The sequence below is a fragment of the Spermophilus citellus genome (assembly GCF_964194105.1).
Source record: "Spermophilus citellus genome assembly, chromosome: 1".
Lineage (NCBI taxonomy): Eukaryota > Metazoa > Chordata > Mammalia > Rodentia > Sciuridae > Spermophilus > Spermophilus citellus.
In genome coordinates, this window is record NC_138182.1 from 223310388 (window position 1) to 223326269 (window position 15882).

Here is a 15882-nt window from a genome sequence, read left to right on the forward strand (position 1 = left end):
ATGTTTATAGCAGCACAATTCACAACAGCTAAACTGTGGAACCAACACGAATGCCCTTCAGTGGATGAATGGATTTTTTTGTGGCATATATACACAATGGAATATTACTCAGCAATAAAAGAGAATAAAATCATGGCATCTGCAGGTAAATGGATGGAGTTAGAGAATATAATGCTAAGTGAAGTAAGCCAATCCCAAATAACCAAATGCTGAATGTTTTCTTTGATATAAGGAGGCTGATTCATAGTAGGATAGGGAGAGGAGGATGGGAGGAGAAATAGATAGGGCAGAAGGGTTGGAGATGAAGGGAGGGGGCATGGAATTAGAAATGATGGTGGAACATGATATTCATTATTATCCAAAGTACACGTATGAAAACACGAATTGATGTGAATATACTTTGTATACAACCAGAAATATGAAAAAATGTGCTCTTTATGTGTAATAAAAATTGTAATGCAGTCTGCTGTCATATTAAAAAAAAATGGAAACACTTTCAGCCCATAGAGCCCACACAGTTAACTATAAAGTCAAATACCAGAAGCTGGAAATCTTCTCACTTTCTACTAAAACAGATCATTGGTCATTTAAAAATATAATATTAAAATCTCTTAAAATCTTTCCAAAGTATGTGCACAAAGCTGATAAATCTAGAGTGCACATTGAGGACACTTGTTCTTCATAAAGAAATAAGGACCGAGGGGCTGGGGTTGTAATTCAGCGGAAGGGCACTTGCCTAGTATGTGTGAAGCACTGGGTTCGATTCCCATCACCACATATAAGTAAACTGATTAAATAAAGTTCCATTAAACAACATGTGTATGGGTGTATTCATTTCTTTACCCCCATCACCCACTGAAACTCCTGGGAAAAACACTTCATAAATATTTACTGAATGAAGTGAGCAGGGCATTGAGTTTGGTAGAATTCCAAAAGGCAGAAAAAAGTGGCAAAGGAAAGAGGAGAACTAAAGATAATCCTGAAGTTTAGGTCCTTAGGTACCTTGAAGAACTATAGGTCCTTTACAGAAAGGACAGATCTGAGGAAGACCCACTATGGGGAAATGAAGGATTTGGGTTTAGAAATAGTCTGTGTTTACTATGTTGGAAAAGAAATGTGATTGGGCTGGGGCTGTAGCTCAGTGGTAGCGCACCCTCCTCACACGTGTGAGGCAATTGGTTCGATCCTCAGCACCACATAAAAATAAATAAAGATATTGTATCCAACTACAACTTAAAAAAAAAAAAGAAAGAAAGAAATGTGATTTTCAAGATATGACTTAAAGATTAATGTATGTTACAACAAACTACCTCAACGCAGAAAATGGATAAAGAGAAGCAAAGGGGGAAAACCCAAAATTTAATAATTCAAACACTTGTTTTCTTTGAAATATTGAGTTTATCTCTGGGTACAAAAGGTACATACAGAACAGCTGTAGCTAAACAATCAAGTCTTACTTGATTGTTCAGCTACAGCTAAAGGCAATATTTTCTGGGCCAGTTTAATCATAATAAAACGCAGTATTTTGAAAGAATAGCATAAAAGGTAAATTGAAATAGCGAACATCTAACTTTCAATACTTCAAAGAATTAATTAGCACTATATTGGGCACCATGAGGAATAGAAAAAGAAAGACCAAGAAAACAATGAAAAAAGTGATTAATAATTTTTAAAATACCATCTTAGATATGTTTTGAGAACAAAAGGATCACTCAGTCACTCTTTCCTGGGGTTTTAATACTATAACTAAGCTTAAATAATCTTTCATAGGAACAAAATATCTCTATCATCTTTTAAAGTACTATCTACCTCATTCCATGAAGAGGTCTTTTAATGAAGTACGGTAAGGAAAACTGAACCTCTATTAACCCTGTTTGTTCCATCTGAAATAAAACTGGTAGTTCCAAAAGGTGATGACATGAAAATGATATGGTTAATTCTTATACAATGCTACTACCTTTGGATTTTTACTAAAGTTCACTAGGCAGTGAATTATCCTTAAATTCTAGGAAGCTTTAAACTTACATAGTGCAAAAAAAAAAAATCTTTAAAAAGAAAGTTTTGGTGTCATCCCTCTTGTGTTTCGAGGTATATCTACCATCACACAGATGCTGTGAAGTATCACTATGTGCCTAACTCTTCTATTAGTAGCAAGTCAAGCATTGGCTAATCATGAGTGTCTCAAGAAAAAATGTGAAATTAACAAGCGTCTATGTAGTCAATAAAAACATCAGTCTTGTACAAAGACAAAAATACCAAATCTTAACTATTTTTTAATTAATAGTTAAAAATAGTTAACTATTTTTTTAAGTTAATTTCTGATGGGTTTTGTTACCTCTTCTTTTAGTGCATGTTTCCTCTGTTCCAAACAGATCTCTTTAGCTCTCATCATCTGCAAAGTCTCTTTAGAAACTGCATACTGGAGTTTTTCCATACGTTCAGCAGCTGCTGCCCACGATGCTTTACCAAATTTCTTCTGATCTGCTCGCATTCGATCGTACACAGCTATTAAAATACAATCATTTTTTAACAGAACTTGACATTACAGAATTAGAAAATCTTTGGTTTCACTGACCACATAAATCTTATCTCCATAAGTTACCTACCAACATCTCTAAAATATGATGACAATATTGTACAGTCTCTCTAATGTCTTCAGTTTCAAAAATAATGTTCTGCAGATGAAACTTAGTGTCCAAGTAGTTTAAATTTTTTTTTTCAAATACTTTCATGTCTAGTGTTAGTAACGTTCAAAACTTTATCAGAACTTTATTCTGTTAAGGTTTTGACAATCTGTCCTAACTATGCTAGATGAAGGAAAAACCATGACTATTTAAGATTATAAACATTCAAATCCACATTCCTAGTTCTATCATTCTTTTCCCTCCAAAAATATCATAACACCCTGAGGTGGGAGAGAAATAAGTTCTAGATAACATGGTGCTCATGCAGAGGAGATAAAAACAATACAATTGATTTTCAGAGAAGACATAGCCCTGACCCACCCATCAAAAAGGAAGAACTTTTTAGTTTGTCAGTGCAGACCTAGTTAAAAATATAATCCTGGTGACTAGGTGAAGCTGCACATGCCTATTTTCCCAACAACTTAGGAGGCTAAGAGGGAGAATCCAAATTTCAGGCCAGCCTCAGCAACTTAGAATGTGGGGACATCGCTTAACGGTAAAATTCCCCTGGTTTTAATCTCCAGTACAAAAAAAGGACGGACGGACGGACGGACGGACGGACGGACGGACACACACACACACACACACACACACACACACACACAATCTTAGTAGTCAAAGGCTAACATCTTCCAGTTAAAAAAGTATACCACTGATAAGTAGCACTGTAGTGGCTCATTCTGGTCTTACACGATTGATCCAAACACACTTTAATTAGCATAAAACAAACTAAATTATCTTTTCTTGTTCAAGCTCAAAGGCTTTTGGGCATGATAAAGTGCTTAGAATTTAGATAATAAGAAATCTGAAATGATTCTGTTGAAGCATGTGGAATCCTAGGATAATGCCCATAGGAAAAAACATCTGAAACTGGAGAAGTTACAAATAAGAGCAATAATCTATAAATTATTTACACAGGTCCTGGGGTTGTGGCTCAATGGTAGAGTGCTTGTCTAGCACATGTAAGCACTGGGGTCGATCCTCAGCAACACATTAAAACAAATTAAAAATTTGCAGGATACAGTGGCACAAGCCTGTAATCCCAGCAGCTTGGGAGGCTGAGACAGGAGGACTGGGAGTTTACAGCCAACCTCAGCAAAAAGCAAGGCACTAAGCAACTCAGTGAGACCCTGTCTCTAAATACAATACAAAAAAATAGGGCTGGGGATGTGATTAAGTGCCCCTGAGGAAGGAAGAGAGGAAGAAAGGAAATAAAGGTGTTGTATTCATCTACAACTGAAAATATTTATAAAATTGTCTATACAGAATCAAAACTAACAAACTATGAATTACATGAGGACTTAATGACAGAATCATTGCACTTATAAGCTGTATACAGAACTGATGGACACAAAAAGTCACATAGAACTGAAGAGGATCACAAAAGTGAGGGTTTTTTGTTGTTGTTGTTTTGTTTTTTTGTGTGTTTTTAATTTTTCTGTAATGAGTAGAGATTTTTTCCTCAACTAGAAGTGTGTTGTGTATCTAGACACTATCCTTAATATCGTGTTTCCCTTTTTAAAAAACTTTTTCATTAAAAAATTATAATACAGCTTCATGGTCATGTGTAACTTTAACTTTGTTTAGAAAATAATTTTATGGTTTCTTAAGTGACTGTAGAATTTTGCATTGCTAACAGAAATGAAGAGTTCCAATTACTCTATATCCTCATCATTACTTAATGTTAGTATTTTTAATTTTAGTCACTGTAATACACATTAGTGGTATCTATCTCATTGTGGTTTTAATATGTATTTTGTGGTGACTAATGACATTGCACATTTTCCCCTCCTGTGCTTGTTTGCTATTCTTATCCTCTGGTGAAGTGTCTGTTCAAGTTCTCTTTTCAACTTTTCACTGGATTATTTTCTCATTTTTGAGAGTTCTTTATGTAGCCTAAATACAAGTTATTTTACCAGATGTACGCAAATATTTATGCCCAATTACACTCTTAATTGTTTCATTCTATTTAAAGTATCTGACAGTATAAACATTTTAAACTTTTGATGAGATACATTTTACCAAGTTGCTCATTTACAGTCTGTGCTCTTTTTGCTTTTAGCTTTTTAAAGTTTATATCTGTGGTATTATTAAGAACTCTTTGACTAATCCCAAGTTATAGATTTAGGTAATTCAAGGAAATAGATTTTTCTTTTGGAATTACATTCTACATTTGAATCTATGATCCATTTGAATTTAAAGGAAGGTTTATATCAAAGTTCAGTTTTCTGTATGTAGATGGTCAACTGTTGCAATATCATGTGTTGTCTCACTATTGATTTGCTTTATCAAAGATTAAATGGCCATATTAGTATGTCTATTTCTTTACTACTATTCTCTATCACTGATAGGAAAGCTAAGTGTATACACATATGCCTGCCTACAAAGTAAACACCTTAATTTGCTATGGTTTTTAACTGCTAGGATGAATGATCCTATTTTTTCTGTATAATTATTCCCAATGTAAAATACTTAATCACTCATCTTCAAAAATGCCTAAAAAGAATAATTTTACTGGGACTTACCTTTTTGAGCTTTTGCTGTTATTTCAAAATATTTGACTGTAAGATCTTGAATAGATAGTACAGCCATATGAGCTTTCCTCTGCCAGTCGGCATCTTCTTTTTGTAGACTCTCAATTCTTCGGGGTCCCAGATAATCATTTTCCATAGAAATCTTTAGAAAGAAAGAGAAAAAATAAGAGGCTTCTTTCCTTTTTTTTAACTCACTCTTCTTCAAACATTTACTAAATGCTTATGTGTCAGCCATTAAGCTAGGTGCTAATAAACCAATACTTCTTTCACACTGCTCTAGAAGAGATGCTATTAATTTAAAAAAGAAGTGATTAACAATGAAACAGACTATTTGACATAGAAATCTATTTTCCATGCCTCTCCTCTATACTCTTCCATCTCTTCCCCTCAATATATAAATAAAGGATATAAACCAAAATATTAAAAATCTGATTATTTTGGGGTGTTGCAATAAAGAATAATTTATTCTGTCCTTTACAGTAACTACAAATTCACGTTAAAAATTATCTGTGTGGAGCTGGGGATGTGGCTCAAATGGTAATATGCTCGCCTGGCATATGCGAGGCACTAAGTTCAATCCTCAGCACCACAAAATAAATAAATAAATAAATAAATAAAGATATTGTGTCCACCTAAAACTAAAAATAAATAAATATTTTTGAACAATCATCTGTGCACCGCTTCTGTAACTTAGCAATATCCTCTCTCAAAACAAAAAAGGTAGTTTAGTGGTAGAACACTCGAAGGAAGGAAGGAAGGAAGGAAGGAAGGAAGGAAGGAAGGAAGGAAGGAAGGAGGGAGGGAAGGAAGGAGGGAGGGAAGGAAGGAGGGAGAAAAAATAGAACTGAAGGAAAGAAAGAAAATGGAAGGAAGGAAAGAAAAAGAAAGGCAAGATAAAAGAGGAATAGAAAGGGAAATAATTATTTGTGCAAAAAAATATTTGTTTAATTTACTGCCATTAAATAAAATACAGAAAATGCAAATTTTAAGACTGATAATATATAAAAATTAGCCCATGTGCATACTGATAAGGCCCATGACTGAGGCTTAAGGAATTCTTAAATTCTGAAGTTGGGTAAAGAAGGACCTACAGACACCAGGTCAGACATAAGGAAATTCCAGAAGCAGTAAGATTCAGAGGAGGAAAGACTCTCATTGTCACACTCCACTTAGTAGAAGAAGAAAAGGATGAGGACTAGTATCCATGGACATAATATCATGAAGATCACTGTACTTAGCAACATGGTTCTGACCTAAAAGGTAAACTCCCTTTGCTTTTTAACTTCCATCACATCTTTAGAACTCAGTTCATTTATTGGTTTGTGAAAATACCCTGACTTTCCATAATAAGCTAGTTGGTGCAATACCTATACCTTTCCTTCACAACAATTACTACTACACTCATACTTTACCATTATTTTGTGAACTTGCAAATACTAACACAATGTATTGTATTTCCTAAATGACAGAAAAGAATAGAAAAAATTCCCTCCCATGCAGTTTTGTATCAAGAGAAATGCAGACACACATATATAAATAATATTCTGAGAAATCTTATTACGTGAAGGAATAGAAAAAGAGAGACCTGGGGAAAGCTATGGGCTTATCTATGGAACTTTTGCTTTCTATTTTGAGTAGCCACATCTTTTTTTCTTTTTTTCTTTTGGTACCTGGGATTGAATTCAGGGGCACTCAACCACTGAGCCACATCCCCAGACCTATTTTCTATTTTATTTAGAAATAGGGTCTCACTGAGTTGCTTAGCACCTCGCCATTGCTGAGGCTGGCTTTGAACTTGCAATCCTCCTGCCTCAGCCTCTCCAGTCACTGGGATTATAGGTGGGCACCACCAAGCACAGCTTGAGTAGCCACATCTTAATGGGAGATTATGGGCAAGGTGAGGTAATATAAGAAACAAGTATCCAGTGGAGGGCAAATCTAAAGCTCTAAGAGATGGGGCTAATTAGAATAGGGAAATTCCTTAAAAAAAAAAACAATAGGGAAATTCTTAAGCAGAAATAACCAGAGATGTTTGCACTGAAAAATTCTTTGAAATAAAGGCCAGATTTGGATCCTACACATCTAATATGAAAGTTATGCTTAATATGGTTATAAAACACAATTTTATGCAAAAGTGTTTATGAAGGTTTTTTTGGCATTTTTTCCTGGCAGCACTAGAGATAGAACTCAGAATCTTGCACATGTTAGGCAAGTACTCTACCACTGAGATACATTCTCAGCTCCTGTAAAGGCTTTTTAAAAAAAGTTTTTAATAACAGGAAATGATGCTTATAATAGTAGGTGAGGGCAGATCAAAATCATAGACATAAATCCAATTATCTAAAAGAGTTGCAGAGAAGAAAGACAAAATAAAAATAATATATTATTACTGTTATCTTGTTGTGGTAAATTTTTTTTCCTCTTGCTAAAAACCGCAAACTCACTTTCCCAAATTTTTTTCTTCACTGAATATATACATCTTTCATAGTCATAAGGAAAAAAAATGACTTGATCTCTTCTTGGGTTCACAAACCATACCAAGTACACAAGGTGAAATCACATTATCCCAGAAGTTTCCTGTTTCTGTTCAAGCAAACAGCTAGAACCATGTTTTCAGATATGGGGCCCACCAAGAAGCAAGACTATGAGTTACCTCCTTTTTTCCAATCTACAGGGAGGGAGAAGTAGAGATATTATCAGAATCTAAATGTCTCCACTAATAACTAGAAAAGATAACTATGAATCTATGTGAGTTCCATATCTGGGACTATAAAAAAAAAATGCCAAATAAAGAAATTTAGGCCAGGAACAGCGCCTTTAGTTTCTTGATAGTCAATTCCCTACTTATCTGGATCTCCTCCCCCGCTTTTAAAATTCTCAGGGAAGATTACTATACCTCCAACTTCAGGAGCCTAACATAATATGCACTGCATATCGTTGGATTTTTCTTCTCCTTTTTAGACTTTCTAATGGCTCCTTCCTGGAAATTATTTCAACTATAGAATTTGAATAGAGAGACTAGTGTACTAGGTGCTTCAAGGAGCACAAGTATATGATTGAGATGCACATTCTCCTCCTAGTAAACACACAATCTCATTGGCGAGGTGCTACAAAGATATCTGTGATGTAGAAGTCAGTTTTGAAATTAGGAGACACAGCTGTTACTTATTAACTGAGAGCTTTGAAAAATTACTTATCAAGTCAATTGTCCACTCAAAATGATGTCATATTACACATCTGCTCATTGCCAATATTGCACTGTAGACAGCAAGACATTTGACTTAATGAAAGACATGGTCAACTTAAAGAATTACAACAGAATATGAGAAAGCATCATGACAAAAATTGCCTAAGATACCAAGAGAACACCAAGGGTAGAGGTTCAGGTGCAAAGTCTGGTCAGAACTAAAGGAACAGAGTAGTGGATTCACAGAGAATAAGCAGAAAAAATTGGGGGAGGAGTAAATATTACAAACAGTGAGTCTCTGGGCAAAAAGAATAAAAGTACTTTAAGACCATGTAGATTTATGCTTAAAAGTCTGTTGAGAGCAAAAGTAAATAAAGTAAGACAATCAGGGGAGACAAAGACCACTGAGAAGAATCAGAAGGGGAAAATACATTTAGTTATTTAGATCAGGACATACTTCACTGAGTTTCATAACTGCAGATGGCTTTAAAGGAGGATATGACAGGTCTATATGGAGTATAAGGGGAGAGAGAACCCCTGAAAAAGACAAGCTAGAAGCAACTACCAACCTGAACAAAAGTGTAGAGGCAGGCATGTGGAGGGAATGCTAAGGGAGACATAGTCGTCTAGCCTTGTAGGAGCTTAGATGAAGCAGATAAAAGCAATGGGAGGGGAGACTAGAAAAGTAGGTTGTGGACACTATGAGGAGGTTTTTAAATGTCAGGCTGAGCAGTGTATTCTTAATTTGACAAGGAAAAAAAAGCACTGTGGGATTTTAGGCAATAAATAGTATATTTGGACTTAATTTTATATTCAAGTATTCTAGTGGACCTGGCTGCTCATAATAAAATCATTGAGGTGTATTTATCCCTGATTTTAAAATCTCTGTTTAAAAAGTGAGCATTATTTACAAGGGTGGGATAGAACTTCAATAATGCTGCAAGTCGAAAATTTAATCTCATAGTTAGGATTTATGAACTTTTATTCACAGTATAAACACAAGAGAAATGGAAATAACATGCATTACTGCTTTTAGACATGATAGTCTTTGACATCTACCTGAAGTTTTTTTTTTAATTTTTAATATTTATTTTTTGGCGGACACAACATCTTTGTTTGTATGTGGTGCTGAGGATCGAACCCGGGCCGCATGCATGCCAGGCGAGCGCCCTATCGCTTGAGCCACATCCCCAGCCCATCTACCTGAAGTTAACTGTGCTTTGTTACCTTCACAGTATAAAAAAATGCTCAGTATGCTCTTCTTCTAAGCTGCTTCTTAATTTCACTTCCCAAACTCAGTAGTCACAACAAATTCTTGTCTATCATTTCTAAGTCCATCCTTCTGCTTTATAATGCTTAGATTTGGGATCAGCAGATCTCCTTTAGGCTTTTCCAACAAAAGAGTTTGGAAAAGTTTGCTTAAGTTTTAATAATTCCAACTCGTTCTTTTTTTGCCCAGTCCTAGAGGGGTAGCTCCTTTTATAATTGCTTCCTGAGGTGCCTTAGAGTTAATTTCTTGATTTCCTAATTATTCAAAATTTTAAGATAGAAATCATTTATTTGCATGATTAAATACTGTATCCTTAATCCACAGGACTTGGGGGGAAGTGTATAATTTGCATTAAGGCTTTTTGGGGAGAAAAAAATTTTTTTCCTTTAAAAAAATTCTGTGATAATTATTTGACGATAAGTTGTACATTGCTGTTGAATTAATATCTTCATCTTCTCTACACACACACATTCACGGATATTTAAGATAGACATGCTTTCTATGCTTTTTCCCCTATGCTTTTTAACAGACTTTTTGAACTTAGCTGTAATGTTGTCACTAATAGTTAAGATCCTTAAGAGTTTAATGTACCTAAAGCACTAAGCAAGAATATTTTTAAGTTCTTTTCCTAACTTGGCTAACTTGAAGATGTACAGCATTGGTCTGCTAGATCATGTGCTAAAAACAATGACAACTCTGTTTTGAATTTCATGGCTAGAAAGAAAACAGTCCCTGTTTTAATATGGAAAAAAATGTGTGTCCCTTTAGGTAGCTAGGAGAGTGAAACTAGTTTATAAATAGAAATTTTCTGGCATGAAGTTCCTCATCATAAAGCACATCACTTGCTGAGATACTGGGTTTTATATGAAAACTTAAAATTACTTCTGTCTATTGCTGGGATACTGGGGTGGAAGAAACCTAACTAAGATTCTTTGGTGAAGCAAATGTCAAGATTCACTTGTGAATATACTGATATAGTAATACTTAAGATGCAAATTTCCCAGGCCCTAGAGTTGCCTTATTGAAGTAGAGATGATTCTTCAATGATAAGCAAATACTAAGAGCTTCTTCATACCCCAGGCAAGAAAGTGAAATGATGCACATTTTTCTTTTAAAGTGAAGCAGACTCGGTAGCATATGCCTGTAATCTCAGCTACTTTAGAGGCTGAGGCAGCACTTTAAGTTTGAAGCTAGCCTGAGCAACAGAGCAAGACTTTGTCTCATATTTAAAAAAACAGAGAGAGAGAAGAGAGGAGAGAAAAACCAGAGAAGGCTGGTGGTAGAACACTTGGCTACAAAGGCACTTATATAATCTTGCTTTGTAGGTAGGGAGAGTAGAGAATCAGCACATTCAAAATTTACAAAATGTGGGAGACAACTGGCAAAATGAGGTAACTTGCTCCAAGAGAATTTCCTCTTTTCCTGTATATGCTTAGATCCAAAGCATAACAACAATTCTCATACTGTGTTAAAACAGCAGGCTCTGCAAACATTCAATCCCAACCATGCTACTTACTAGCAACCATCAACAGTGCTAGGTTGGTATGATGATTGAGGGAGTATTAGTTTACTAATTTTTTTTTAAGAGAGAGAGAGAGCTAGAGAAGAGATAGAGAATTTTTTTAATATTTATTTTTAGTTTTCAGTGGACACGACATCTTTATTTTATTTGTATGTGGTGCTGAGGATCGAACCCAGCGTGGCTCGCATGCCAGGTGAGCACACTACCCTTTGAGCCACATCCTCAGCCCCTAGTTTACTAAATTCTGACAATGTCAATATCATGTTGTCTGAATAAAAGCACAAGCTTTTATTCAGTTCACCATTCCTGTTTCTATATATGTCTATCTGGAATACTTACTAGTCCAATTCAAAGTTTATACTGACACATATACCCATTTCCTACTGGGTTCTTATTCATTGTACAGTAGTGAAGCCCCAGATAATCTCTCTTTTCCATTTATAATCAACTTGAGATGTAACTTATATACAACAAAAGGCATCCTTTTAAGTATAGTTTTGATTTGGGTCCATTTAACAATAAGAATAATTAAGATTTAGAACACACCAATCATCCCAAAGGATTCTCTTATGCCTACCCATCCTCCCTCAGCAATTTCCCCAGCATCATCCCAGGCAACAACAGTTTAGCTTTCTGTCAGCACATATCAGATGATCATTTCTAGAATTTCATATAAACAGAATCATACGGTTTGTGCTTTTTATGTTTGTCCTTTTATTCAGCATAATGTTGTAAGCAATATTATTTTAGCTTAATTTGTATACAATTAAGCTAATCTGCAGAGCAGTCAATCTGTCCAAGTTTTAGCAGCAGAATTCAACCATGGGACATAACCACAACCAAAATACTAGACATTTTCATCACCTCCAAAGGATTCCTTGTGATGCTTTGCAGTTCAATACTTCTTGCATTATATACTCTTCACTCTTTAATCTGGATTCTATTACTTAGGGTGCTTTTTCATTCCTTTGCATTGCTAAGAAGTACTCTACTATATGAAAATGACACACTATGTTTTCCTATTCACCTGTTGATGGTATTTGGGTTATTTCCAGTTTTGGGCTATTACACATGAAACTAGCATAGACATTATGCACAAGACATTTTTGTAAACAAATATTTTCATTTCTTTGGTTTAAATAGCCAGGAGTCTAAATAGATGGTTTTAGGTAACATATGTTTTAACTTTTGAAGAAAGACCCAAGATGTTTCCAAAAGTGATTATACCACATTAAACTCTGGCTGGCAATGTATGGAGATTCCAGTCATTCCACATCCCTACCAGCCTGTAGAACTAACAAAATTCATTTTTAGCCACTCTAATGGGTATATAATAGTATCTCGTTATAGTTTTAATTTTAATTTCTCTGATGACTACTGGTACTATGAACATCTTTACATTAATTATTAGCCATATTTTAAGTGTCTTTTAAAAAAATTTAGCCAGGTTTTTAAATGTTATTTTTCTAACTAAGCTGTAAAATTCTTTTTTCAGATGTTTCACAGGTACAAGTATTTTCTGTCTATGGCATGCCTTCTCATGTCCTTAACAGTCCAAACAGCAAAAGTATCCAATTAATCAAATTTTTCTTTCCTATCTTTAAAAAATATTAAAAAACAAAACAACAACAACAACAACAACAACAAAAATTTCCCTTTCCTTCCCAAAGATTATGAAAACTTTCTTCTAAGTCAAATCAATTGACAAGGGTGCCAAGAATACACAATGGGCAAATGACTATTCTCCTTTAATATTAAACTGCATTAGCAAAACTTGGTACCCACATGCAGTTATTAAAATTAGGCTCTTCTCACCTTATATAAAAAACAACTCAAAATGGATTAAAAACTTGAATGAAAAACTTCAAACTTAAATGAAAAACTGCATAAGAAAACACACAGGAAAAGCTCTATGACAATAGTCTAGGAAGTCACTTTTTGGATATGACAACAAGAGCAAAGCAGACAAAGGATTACCTCACACAAAAACACTTCTGCACAACAAAGGGAACTACTAAAAGTCTATGGAAATGTTTTATCAAGCCATACATCTGATAAGGGGTTCATATCCAAGATATACAAAGAACTCAATCGCAAGACCCAATTTAAAAATGGGCAAAGGACAAAAGCAGACAAAACATGTAAATGGCCTACAGGTATTTGGAAAATGTTCACTCTCTCAAATCATGAAGGAAATGCAAGTTAAAAACCACAATGAAATATTACCTCACACCTGTTAGAATGGCTATAATTAAAAAGAGAAATGCTGGAGAGGAGGTAAAGAAAAGGCAACCTTTGCACTGTGATGGTGGATATGTAAATTAGTAGATCCATTATGGAAAACAGTAGGCAAGTTCCTCAGAAAATAAAAAATAGATACATGATTTTTGTATGTACCAAATGGATATGAAATCATTATGTTGAGACATCTTCACTCCCAAATTTACTGCAGCATTATCCATAATGGAAGAGATCAAATCAATCAACAGATGGCCATCAACAGATGAATAGATAAAATGTATATACACAGAATGCTATTGTACCTCTGCAAAAAGAAGGAAATCCTGTCTCTTGTGACACAACACGGACAATCCTGGAGAACATTACATTAAGGGAAACAAACCAGTCACAAAAAAGATAAATACAGCAAAATCCCAATATATGTAAATTCTACAAAGTTGAACTCATAAAAGCAGTGAACAGGACGGTGGTTATCAGGATTGGTGGGGAAAGGGTAGTGGGTATGGGGTCTTGCGAAGATATTGGTTAAAAGATACACATTTTCAGTTGGGAGTAGTAAATTGAAAAGATCTGTACAACATGGTAACTATAACAGTATATTTATTCCTGAAAACCACTACAGATTTTAAGTGTTCTACCACACACACACAAAAAAAGTATGTGAGATAATGAATATGTTAAGTGGCTCAATTCAGTCATCCCACAATGCACAAAAATATTATGTTGGTTGGGAGTAGTGGTGCAAGCCTGTAATGCCAGGGGCTTGGGAGGCTGAGACAGGAGAATCAGGAGTTTAAAGCCAGATTCGGCAATGGCAAGGTACTAAGCAACTCAGTGAGACCCTGTCTCTAAATAAAAATATAAAACACGGATGGGATGTGGCTCAGCAGTTGAGTGCCACTGAGTTCAACTCCCAGTACACCCCCCAGAAAAAAAATTAGGTTGTACATAACTGTTGAGAGCCATAGCCAAAGGGACCCCAGCAAACTTCCAGCTGTCAGCAAACTTCTAGCTGCCAACTGATTGGCTCCTCTGCGGTGATGCTCATTGGGCTATTTCCCCACCCTTTCAGACCACCTGAGCTGTTCATTGGGGGACTTTTTTTGGCTCCACCCACGCGACCCAGCCAATAGGCCTCAAGAGCAGGAGGAATGGGGGAGGTTGAGAGGCTTGTGGGAAGCCAGTAGTGGCAGTTGGGCTCTGAGGAGCTGTGTGGTGTGGTGTGTGGTTCTAAAAATAAAGCTTGTTTCTTTTGACAACTGGCTCCTGAATTGTGCCCAGCCAGACTGCGCACCTAACAAAAATGATATGTACTAGGGCTGGGGTTGTGGCCTAGTGTTGGAGTGCTCACCTAGCATGTGCAAAACCCAGGGTTTGATCCTGGGTAGTTTGTGTCCAACTACAACTAAAAAATAAATAGTTTTTAAAAAATGGTATGTATTAATCAAACATTTTTTAAATAAAAATAAATTTTAAAAGCTCTGCTGGAATTTTAATCTATGGAGCTGAGTATAAATATGATATCTACCTTGATTTGGATATGATTTCGATATGACCTCCAAAGGCTTATGTGTTAGAGGCTTGCTTCCAAGGGGAGTAGTATTGGAGGCAGTGGATCTTCAAGAAGTGAGGCCTAGTGTAGTTCTTTATAACAGTCTGGGTTGGATACTTGGAAGGAATTGTGGAAGTCTTGTCTCTCTGGCTTCCTGATCTCTTCCTCACACAGGCTTATACTACATCCACCATGACATAATACAACCTAAAGAAGGCCCTCTCCAGAAACTGAACCATGCTATTTGGACACTGTACATTAAAAATGTGAGCTAAGTAAACCTCTTTTCTTTATAAATAATCAGTCTGCTACAAGAATTTCATTATAGCAAAAAAATACACTGAAAAAAATACACTGAAAAATAAACATTTTTTTCCAATTTATTAATGTTCCATACCTCCTTTTATTTAGGCATCCTAATTTTTCTCTGCAAAGTTTTACAATATTCAATATTTGGGCTTTAATACATTGCTTAAACTTATCCCTAAACAATTTATGCACAGGGATGCTAATATAAGTGGTACTCTAAAAAATTTGATTTTTAAGTTGCTGACGACAGGAAATGCAACTGAATTTTTAATAATGATTTTATATCCCTAAACTTATTTCTAGGATTTCTAGTTTTTTAAGTTCCTTAGGATTTTTGACATGTGACTTTTTCAAATAAAGAGCTTTATTTCCTGCTTTCCAATTTATGTTTTTAAAAACTGCCTTATTGAATTGGCTAGGACCTCCAGGATAATACAGAATAAAAGTGAGGAAAAGTTGGAGATGGAGTGTGGATCAGTGATAGAGTGCTTGGATAGCATGTGCAAGGCCCTATGTTTGATTACTGGATGTTGAGAGCCACAGCCAAAGGGGCCCCAGCAAACTTCCAGCTGCCAGCAAACTT

At 35.4% G+C, this 15882-nt stretch overlaps 1 protein-coding gene across 1 annotated transcript in view; it reads right to left on the reverse strand.

Moving 5' to 3' along the window:
* The window catches only part of JMY (junction mediating and regulatory protein, p53 cofactor), an 82755-nt gene that overhangs the window by 33606 nt on the left and 33267 nt on the right, over positions 1-15882 (reverse strand). The window contains exons 3-4 of the mRNA XM_081293406.1: positions 5210-5360; positions 2336-2505 (exon numbers count right to left, since the gene is read on the reverse strand). Of these exons, the coding sequence (XP_081149532.1) occupies positions 2336-2505; positions 5210-5360 (321 nt within the window). The remainder of the gene's footprint in view (positions 1-2335; positions 2506-5209; positions 5361-15882) is intronic.